The sequence below is a fragment of the Larimichthys crocea genome, chromosome VII (assembly GCF_000972845.2).
Source record: "Larimichthys crocea isolate SSNF chromosome VII, L_crocea_2.0, whole genome shotgun sequence".
NCBI lineage: Eukaryota > Metazoa > Chordata > Actinopteri > Sciaenidae > Larimichthys > Larimichthys crocea.
This window is the reverse complement of record NC_040017.1, coordinates 29,332,619-29,343,619: the sequence shown is the minus strand read 5'-3', so window position 1 is coordinate 29,343,619 and position 11,001 is coordinate 29,332,619. Positions and strand designations below refer to the sequence as shown.

At 43.9% G+C, this 11,001-nt stretch overlaps 1 protein-coding gene across 1 annotated transcript; it reads right to left on the bottom strand.

Annotated features, from left to right (window-relative positions):
• Window positions 1-2,921: 2,921 nt before the first annotated feature.
• On the bottom strand, window positions 2,922-3,860 carry LOC113746144 (olfactory receptor 10A6-like). The gene has a single exon (XM_027280777.1). It carries the CDS (start codon window positions 3,858-3,860, stop codon window positions 2,922-2,924), a length of 939 nt encoding a protein of 312 aa, XP_027136578.1.
• Between the last annotated feature and the right edge of the window lie 7,141 nt (window positions 3,861-11,001).

The window sequence follows — 11,001 nt, the reverse complement described above, 5'->3', positions numbered from 1 at the left end:
GATCGCTCCCGTCAACCTCAGGACCACTCTGCCGATGGCCCGGCATCATCATAGCGACCTCATCCCTCTCACCGTTCATCCCCTCATCCCGATCATCCCTTCACCGTTCCTCCCCTCATCCTCTCCCGCCTTCCTACCTCAGCCCTCTCACCTGTCTCTCTCATACCTCTCAACCTTTCCCCTCTCATCCCTCTCACCGTTCCTACCTCATCCCTATCACCTTTCCTCCCTCATCCCTCTACCTTTCCTCCCTCAGCCCCTCACCTTTCCTCCCTCCATCCCCTCCCTTTCCTCCCCTTCATCCCTCTACCTTCCTCCCCTACATTCCTTCATCCCTCTCCCCTTTTCCTTCCCTCATCCCTCTCACCTTTCCTCCCTTCATCCTAACATTGGCTCATCCTCTGACCCCCCCCCCCCCCCCCTTCCTAAACCCTCTCCGCGCATACACCCAGGCTTCCCCCACTGTTACTTATCATAACTTATAAAGTTAAACTTCATCTGAACGGCCGTGGTCCTGTTAGTGAAAATAGTTTACTATTTAGAGACTGTTTGTCACGCCACCAACGACACCAGAAACAAATCCTTGTATGCTTTAGTAAAATCGTGTCGTCTTGTGATGTCTATCACCTTTACTCGCAGATGAGCGATTATATTTCCTCGTCTCATCCAATCTCATACCCCACACAATACATAAATTGTCATCTAACCGGTCCCATCTTCCCTCCCCACTTCCTCACCACTCCCCCCTTTTCTTTTTTGTCAGTATTTATATTTAAGTATTTATAACTTACTTCTGTAATACAGGCATTGAGAATAAAAGTTGCATTGTCTCAAACACGGGACACCAGTGCATCTTCGCACTGTATCAGATTGCGTTTTTACTGTAAGCTCAAGTCACACGCAACCCAACCAGTCTCCTCTTTCGACTGAATTCACTCTTGAGCCCATCGAACCGTTCTTCGATTACATCAACTCCCGCTAGCCTGCCGAGCTTCCCCCTGAGACCCTGGCAGAATAGCCACGCGCTCCTGGGTTCCACCACCACTTTCGCCAGATCCAGGTCCGATCCGGCATTCCCCCGGAGCCGTACTCGGGGCCATCCTTGACATCGGGGCACTCCACCACTTCCAGACAGGGTATTCCTGACAACATCGCAAAAAAAACCTAGCCCACGTCCGCAACGACCTGATGAAAACGCGCACTCGCTTTCTCCTCATGAAGTTTTGTCTTGGGGCTCTGATCCGTAGGAGTCGCCAGAGAGACGGTTCCCCCACTCAGGTCTCCATCCCACAGGTTCCCTCCAGGATCGCTCCCGTTCAACCTCAGGACCACTCTGCCGATGGTCCCGCCTCACTCCCCATCTCCCTCATCCCTCTCACCTTTCCTCCCTCCATCCTTCCTCACTCCCTTCCTTATCCCTCATCCTAACATCGCTCATCCTCTGACCCTCATCCATCATCCCTCCTCCACCCCCTCTCGCAGCATATCACCCATGCTTCCCAAATTTACTTGTAATATACATGTTTAAACTGTGTGTCCTTGTTAGTGAAATGGGGTTTTTATAAACTGGGTTCAGGGTAAGGACCACGCCTCGTACTCATTCAATTTCCGTTCTCCACGTACTTAAAGCACTCCTTTTCCTTGCACTTCCTTCTTTGACGCCGCTGTCACATCCCTCCCTCCCAAACCGCTCTTTCTGCTTTGTCTTCCCTTTTCTCGTCTCCATTCTCACACAGGAACCAGGATCCGTAGATAGAAGCCGGCACCGTCAGCCCTCATCCCGCTCAACTTTCCTACGAGCGACGGCGCCGGTCCAGCATGCAGCAACCGGTCACAGGCCCTCTCGCATTCATCAGCCAGCGCAACAGACTGTAAAGCCGTAATGCGCGCAACTGCGCCAGATCAAGCCGCGCCGACCTAGCACTCCGCACTGCCTCCCAGCTCCGCTCAACGTGGCCGCCATCAAGCCCGAGAAACTCTAGTTACTCGTAAGAACGCACGGCACCTACCAAAGCAGCCACAGCGGCAAGCAGCGCAATGTCGCCGCATCGGATCACAGCAAAGCATCCCTAGCAGAAAGGTCATTACGAAAGAAAAGAGACCAAAGGTAATCTGTAACGAGACATTACAAGCAGAACGCAAGTTGACGCTAGAAGACATATCAAAGGACTCAACTGCCTCCCGAAGCTGTCACCATGGCTAACTCAGACCATAACTAGTCCACCTCACTAATTGAATACTAAGACCTCATTTCCCGTCCATTTTTTCTTGTGGTATCCCTAATCCGCTCACCTTTCTCCCCCTATCCATCTCACCTTCCTCCTCATCCCGCTCATCCTCTCCTACCTCACCTTCTCCCTCCCCTCATCCCTATCACCTTTCCTCCCCTCATCCCTCTCACCTTTCTCCCTCATCCCTCACCTTTCCTCACCTCATCCTTCACCTTTCCTCCCCTCATCCTCTCACCTACTCACTCATCCCCCACCTTTCTCCCTCATCCCTCTCACCTTTCCTCCCTCATCCTAACATTGCTCATCCTCTGTACCCCCCCCCCCCCCCCCCCTCTTCCTAAACCCTCTCCGCAGCATCACCCATGGTTCCCAACTGTTACTTTATAATATACTTATACATGTTTAAACATCTGACGTGCCGTGGTCCTTGTTAGTGAAATAGTTTATATTTAGAGATGTTTGTCATGCACCAACGACACCGAAACAAATTCCTTGTATGTATTAAACTCTGATCTTCTGATTCTGATTCTAATCAGATGTGAATCTGGTTTGTCATATACAATATCACTTTATGGACCAACATGTAGAAACACAGTAAATACCTGAACAGGGCAGAGAATAAAGTGCATGTCTCAAAACACGACACCAGTCATTCCAGTATCGATTGGTTTTTACTGTATCAGTCAAAGTCTACACTCTACAACCAAACAAACTTTTACATATGGTACGGATCTTACACATCTTCAGTCCATATAGTACAGGGTTAAAGAGAGGCTGGCATGTAAGCCAGTATAATGACAAGAAAATTCTCAATATATTGGGCACATTGTTCATGTTAAATCTATTTTGTAAGACTTCAAAGCAAGCTCCAACAGAGAAGTTGAGCAGAGAAGCGAGGTGAGGTGTGCAGGTACTGACAGCTTTCTGTCTGGTCTGTTTAGAACCAGAGAAACAGACTTTAAGGATCTTTATGTACGTGTAGAGAATTAAAATGAGAGGCCCGAATAATGCAAGAGAAGTGCTAATCAGCCCATAGATGTTAATGACTGTGGTGTCAGAGCAGGCCAGTTTGACAATAGAGTAATTGTCACAGTAAACTTTGTTAATGATGTTCCCACACAGCTGTAATGTGCCACTCAAACGTGTTGTACAAACAACTAGAAGAAAAGGCAATAACCATGTTAGAGCAGTGAGCATGGCAACCTTTTTAAATGTCATACATGTGTTATAATGTAGAGGATGACAGATGGCAAGATATCTGTCATAAGACATAACGGCTAAATTCACAAATTCTACACCTGCATAAGTGTAAATACAGAAAACCTGCAGGAAACAAAATGAAGCAGAAACAGTGTGAATGTCAGAGAGAATCTGAATCAGAAGGAATGGAAACAACCCTGTACTACCATACAGTTCATTCATAAACAGGCTGCACAGAAAGATGTACATAGGTTCATGTAAACTTCTGTTCATGCAGATAACCACAATGAGTAAGACATTGGCACTGATAATAACAATATATAAAGACATCAACACCATGAAAACTAAATATTTCATAAGACCGATGTCAAAATATGCAGCAAGTGTGAAATATGAAACATGATTAAAGAAACTTGTAGAGTTTAACATGATCCTCTCTCAGTTCATCAAACTATCTGAACAGATTTAACTGATAAGTGATTGTTGTTATGAGGACAAACATTTCTAATACATATGAACAATATTATGTTACATTCAAAGTTTTCAGTTACCAAATGTGATGAATGCTCCAGAGTTATCTGATAATAATGTCTGACTAACAACTACAACACAGTTAATGACTCCCCCCTAACTGAGCTGAAACTCTGCTTCTGCTTCTTTTAAAGCTTTCAGTGGACACCCACAGCAGCAGACCGACCTCATTATCAAATATCTAACTGAATGACACCAATCTATAATTGGTGCTCTAGAAAAAAGCCGACCTTGTAGACCTTTACTTCACCCTTACTTCAGGCTAGATTGAGAACATTTTGAGGTCTGAACAAACATGGAAGCGCTTGGCAGGATGAACGGCTCTGATTCTGAAGAAGTGAACATGTTAGGATGGAACATGGGAATTGGCTGTAGACAGGGTGAAGAATAGCTGCTGGGTCAGAGTATATGTTGATGGTTACCCTAGGTAATTGGACTTGCTTCATTTGTTGAAGAGTCCCATATATTTAACTCTGGGGGGGTCACTCATAGACTGAGGTTCATGTATGTGCAGAACTCCACTGGTTTCTCAGTTATGATGTATGTTGTTGTGGAGAAGTTGCTGAAGTCAAAGGTCAAAGGTCAGGAGTTCAGAAAGTGTTCAGGAGCCTCTGATGTCTTATGCTGTATTATTTATTGACGCTCGGCCAAGGAGAATTAGAGACACTCTCAAAGTTCATCAGAAGTGCCTGAGTCGGTCTCACATTCTGCCCAACTCATCCTGGTGGATCGAATTATTGACTAGAACTTTATTTCAATACACAGCTTTCCACATCACAAAACACAACTTCTCTGTACTATTGTTTTAGAATTGCCTTTTATGTTAAAAATAAAAAAACTTCACCACAGGACGCTCGTCAGGAAGCTCCTATCCCATTTCTGACTCTAGACGAATTTCTCTAGTCCAGTCAAAGTCGTGCATCTCACAGGATCACAGAGATATGCAAACCCTGCCATGTTAAGGTGAGATTCTTGGAGGATTCCTGAAGCCCCACTTTGTATAATCCAAAACATACACACATACCATTCGTTAATTATATATATAATAATATAGTCGTATATAATATATTTGATAATGACGTCGATCTCCTGCTGACGTCCGTGATCTGAAAGTTTTAAAAGAATCAGAAGAAGATTTTCCAGCTCATTAGAGGGAGTCAGGGTTGTGATTCATACAATGTCGTTAACTGTGTTGTACTTTCTATCAAAGACTTATCAGATAACCTGGAACATTCATCACTTTCATAAACCGAAGACTTTTAACGTAACATATATTGTTCATGTGTTTGATGTGTTATATTTGGTCCTAATCATAACAATCACTGATGTAGTTTATACCAGTCCACAATTATAGAATTTATTCATCCTGTAAACAGAGTTATTGTTTGCTGAACTGAAAGAGGATCATGAGAAATTCTAGTTTTCCAGTCATGTTTCATATTTCACACTTGCTGCATATTTTGACATCGGTCTATAAAATTAGTTTTTATGGTGTTGATGTCTTTTATATTGTTATTATCAGTGCCAATGTGTTACTCATTGTGGTTATCTGCATGAACAGAAGTTACATGAACCTATGTATCTTTCTGGCAGCCTGTTTTGAAGAACTGTGTATGGTAGTACAGGGTTTGTTTCCATTCCTCTGATTCAGATTCTCTCTGACATTCACACTGTTTCTGCTCCATTATGCTACCTGCCATGTTTCTGTTTATATTCATATGCAACTGTAGAATTTACCAATTAGCCGTCTGTCTATGACAGATACTTGCAATCTGTTGTCCTCTAATTATAACCACTTATGACTTTAAAAGGTCGTGTGTGCTCGTTGTAGTAACAAGGTTACACCCTTTGCTTGCAATTGTTGGCACTATATCTTTGAGTTCTCCTTTACACAGTGTGTGGGAACATCATTGACAAAGTTTACTGGACAACTTCTCTATTTTCAAACTGGCCTGCTCTGACACCAACAGTCATGTACATCTATGGCGCTGATTAGCACTTTGTTTTTAGTAAGTTAGTCCCTCTATTTTAATCTCTACACGTATATAAAAGATCCTTAAGTTCTGTTTCTCGTGTTCTAAACAGACCAGAACAGAAAGCTGTCATTACCTGCCACCTCACCTCGCTTCCTCTGCTCAACTTCTCTGTTTGGAGCTTGCTTTGATTCTTACAAAAAGTTTACAGGACAATGTGCCCAATATATTGAGAATTTTCTTGTCATTATACTGGCTTACATGCCAGCCTCTCTTTAACCCTGTACTATATGGACTGAAGATGTGTAAGATCCGTACCATATGTAAAAGTTTGTTTGGTTGTAGAGTGTAGAGTGTCCAAAAGACTTGACTTACAGTGAAAGAATAAATCACTTCACCGTCTTCAACTATGTCATTGTAGCTTTCACAATGGCAACATGTTGCTGCAACTGACAAAAAGGTGACAGGCCATAAAACTGCTTCTCATCCTGGGATTGTTCAAACCTGATACTTGCATTTCTGGCCAGGGCTGCACCACGACTGAAATTTCAATGAAATAGTTTCAAATATCAGGAAAAGAGTATTTTGTCTGATAGTGGACTGCCATGTTTCTATGTGGCTGAAAATTGTATTTCATCGGGCACAGAGCTTTGGTGGGGAGTCTGATGTTGTGCCCAGACACAACGGCCCCAAAAGCTTCCAGTTATTTGAGTAAACGCACTTGTTAGGACAATTGTCATTGTTACTTACGTCATTGTTTGTAGTACTCTGGGATGCCATTGTGAGAGGCAAAAGTAGCAGCTGTGACTCTGATGGAGTGACCATATTAAGGCTGTACACAGGGTGAAGTTAGTGCATACCTGCTGGGCTGGGCCTGCTCGCGCTTTCAGGTCATCGTATCTGTTGAAGGTCATCATAGGCAAATGAACTTCCATGGTTTGTTTCTTACTCACTGTCAAAAGCTAAAATAATATGTGCACATTGATGTAAACACTCTGGTTTAATGTGTTTATAACTTTCAGTCTTCAGCTGTGTCCCAAACTTAAACATTGAAAACACAATGTCCACTGACTTTGTGAAGATTAAAAAAGTGACTTGATGTTGTGTCTGAACATTCACCACAAAGTTAACAGGTTCATGTTACAGCTGCTGTGCTGTGGAAAATTCTGTTTCCTAACACTTAAATTCACTTTTTCACTAATTACATGTTTTGATTTGTGTCACTCTGCATCTCCATATTACAGTTGTACTTGTCCAGCTGTGTACTCTGTATACCTCTGATAAACTATCTATCTATCTCAGCGTCTTACTAAAGGCTCACGTCCCGACCAGGGCGCTACGCTCCGCTCATACAAACCGTCTAGTTGTACCCTCGCCTCTCGCAAAGCGAGGTCACTCTAAACTCTTCTGTGTGGTCGTCCCCAAATGGTGGAATGACCAACGGCTACTAGAACAGCAACATCCCTTTCTACCTTTAAAAACTTGTAAAAACCTTTCTGTTTCCAGAATGCTTCCCTGCCTAACAACACTAACAAAACTAACAACTACTCTGTGTCCTTTACACCTTTCTCAGCTTATGTCCTCCTCTGTAAGTCGCTTTGGATAAAAATAATGTAATGTAATGTAATAAACTGTACAGTACATTAATCATTCAGTTTGTCTAGTTTTAACCTTCACTCATAATTAGTTTCTGGGCTCAGGGTTGTGTTGGGACTGTAGTGTATTTTCGGTGGTGATGCTGATGAAGATGTTTGAAGAGAAACTCCACCGACACTGTCTTAGTCGTATAACAAGTTTATTACAACAAGTTCAGTATCGTAACAAGTAAAACGTTACTTGGAGATCTCCTGGCCGAATGATGAGAGACTCTCTCGAACTATACAGGGCAAGCCCTTATATACCATGAAGGAACTTCCAGAACATGCATTCAGAATAAACAATGTTTATAACTCTTGTGTCATAAAAGGCCAGAGAAAGAGAGAGAGACTCCTCTCCCAGGATACCCCAACAAATGGCCCTTTGATCTCTGGACCTGATCTCTTCCTCAACCACGTAAAAGGAGATAGACACAGGAAAAAACACCATTTGGGACCCGAAGTACCTTTCTATCTAAATTACCTCAAAGTCCAGATGGCCTTAAGATAACAGCTACAGTGACAAAACAAGTATCTTCATGTAAACCATATGTAGACAATAATACTAATGTTAGTATGTAACTATGCATCTATGTGCAGACACCTCAGGACAAATGTGGGTATATTTTGATTAAACATTAAACATAATCAAAGTAATAATGAAACAGGCCCCCTGGTGGCAGCTCATGGTCTCGCTCTCTCTACCTGCACACGGCCACGCCTTGCACGGACTGGTGAGCGCACGGAAGCAGACACGCCGTCTTCCACCACGCGTCCGCTAGACCCTCCTGGACATTACGGATACTACAGCTCACGATCCGAAGCGGCCGACTGTCATCCGGTGTGAAGTGCGTCCAGCGCAAGTGAGTGTGACGGTAGTTTGCATCACTTACTCCGCTATGCTAACATGTGCTAATAGCTGGCGCTGCGTGTTAGTTATTTGTGTTATTGACAGCAGCTTGTGACTTTAGCATAGCATGTTCGCAGCTGTGGCAGCCGTTAGGGCATTACCTCTACCGTCCTGTAGATGTTTTACCGTCCTGTAGATGCTTTACCGTCCTGTAGATGCTCCACCGTCCTGTAGATGCTCCACCGTCCTGTAGATGCTCTACCATCCTGTAGATGCTCTACCGTCCTGTAGATGTTTTACCGTCCTGTAGATGCTTTACCGTCCTGTAGATGCTCCACCGTCCTGTAGATGCTCTACCGTCCTGTAGATGCTCTACCATCCTGTAGATGCTCTACCGTCCTGTAGATGTTTTACCGTCCTGTAGATGCTTTACCGTCCTGTAGATGCTCCACCGTCCTGTAGATGCTCTACCGTCCTGTAGATGCTCTACCATCCTGTAGATGCTCTACCGTCCTGTAGATGTTTTACCGTCCTGTAGATGCTTTACCGTCCTGTAGATGTTCCACCGTCCTGTAGATGCTCTACCGTCCTGTAGATGCTCTACCATCCTGTAGATGCTCTACCGTCCTGTAGATGTTCTACCGTCCTGTAGATGCTTTACCGTCCTGTAGATGTTCCACCGTCCTGTAGATGCTCTACCGTCCTGTAGATGTTCTACCGTCCTGTAGATGTTTTACCGTCCTGTAGATGCTCTACCGTCCTGTAGATGTTCCACCGTCCTGTAGATGCTCTACCGTCCTGTAGATGTTCCACCGTCCTGTAGATGCTCCACCGTCCTGTAGATGCTCCACCGTCCTGTAGATGCTCCACCGTCCTGTAGATGCTCTACCGTCCTGTAGATGTTCTACCGTCCTGTAGATGTTTTACCGTCCTGTAGATGCTCTACCGTCCTGTAGATGTTCCACCGTCCTGTAGATGCTCTACCGTCCTGTAGATGTTCCACCGTCCTGTAGATGCTCTACCGTCCTGTAGATGTTCTACCGTCCTGTAGATGCTCTACCGTCCTGTAGATGTTCCACCGTCCTGTAGATGCTCCACCGTCCTGTAGATGTTCCACCGTCCTGTAGATGCTCCACCGTCCTGTAGATGCTCTACCGTCCTGTAGATGTTCTACCGTCCTGTAGATGCTCTACCGTCCTGTAGATGCTCTACCGTCCTGTAGATGTTCCACCGTCCTGTAGATGCTCCACCGTCCTGTAGATGCTCCACCATCCTGTAGATGCTCCACCATCCTGTAGATGCTCTACCGTCCTGTAGATGCTCTGCCGTCCTGTAGATGTTTTACCGTCCTGTAGATGTTCTACCGTCCTGTAGATGTTCTACCGTCCTGTAGATGTTCTACCGTCCTGTAGATGCTCCACCGTCCTGTAGATGCTCTACCATCCTGTAGATGGCACTGTTACCTTGCTAACTACCATAAATGTTCAAGAGAGACTGTTTCAGCTTTAGACCTGTCACATTATTTCCCTGCTGTCTGTTTGTTCGTACATTATACAGTGTGCATATAATTTGTATTAGTTTGCATTTATATGTATATTATATACATTTCCCGTGTTATTTACTGTTTGTATCTCTCGTTTATTGTGTTGTTTACACAGAACCACTAATGCATCGGACAGTTGTACGCATTGCATGTGCTTGTGGCAATAAATGAGTTGGACTTGAAGACATCGTTTGTGTGATTCTGGTCGATCACCTGCAGCGAGCTGCTATCTCAGTGTATCCAGCATAGTTAGAGCAGGGAAGCTACAGCTTCTTCACAATAACATTAGACATTTTAACCAGGAGTTGCTAAAGGATTAAGTTTTCTTTGGCCATGTTTTTTTAATTATTAACAAGAACTTTATTTTAATACACAACTTTCCACAAAACAAACATATCACACATGGAATTATGTCCTGAACAAAAAAGTGTGCACACAGAAATATTTGTTTCATTTCATTTTGTTTTGATGAACATTGGTGTCACCTGAATGGTTTCTAATTTACAGGTGTGCCTCGTCAAGAGTTAATTAGTGGGATTTCTTGTGTTCTTTTTGTGTTTGAAACCATGAGTTGTTCTTGAGCTACTGTAATTATCCATATTATGACAGAAACCACAGAGCTAATTAAAGAGAGACGACAGTCAGTCCAGAACATTTCAACAACTTTGAATGTGTCCTCAAGGTCAGGCCTAAAAACATTCAAAACTGATGAAAGTGCCTCTCATGAAGAAGACCCAGAGTTAGCTTCACAGACTTCAAGTAGCAGACACATGTCAACATGAAGTGTTCAGAGGAGACTGTGAATCACACCTTCATGGTCTGAATGACTGAGGGAGACCACCAAACACATGAATGGACATTAGACCAGAGGAAATTGGTCTTTGGTCTGATGAGTCCAAATCTGATAGTTCTGGTTCAGGCCACTGTGTCTTTGTGAGTCTTTGTGAGAGAAGGTGAGCGGATGGTATCTACATGTATGGTTCCCACCATGAAATGTGGAGAAGGTGGTGTGATTGTGTTGGGGTGCTTTGCTTAAGGG

Bases quoted from the DNA above. Each gene is read 5' to 3' on its own strand.
- LOC113746144 (XM_027280777.1), bottom strand. From the start codon at position 3,860: ATGTTAAACTCTACAAGTTTCTTTAATCATGTTTCATATTTCACACTT.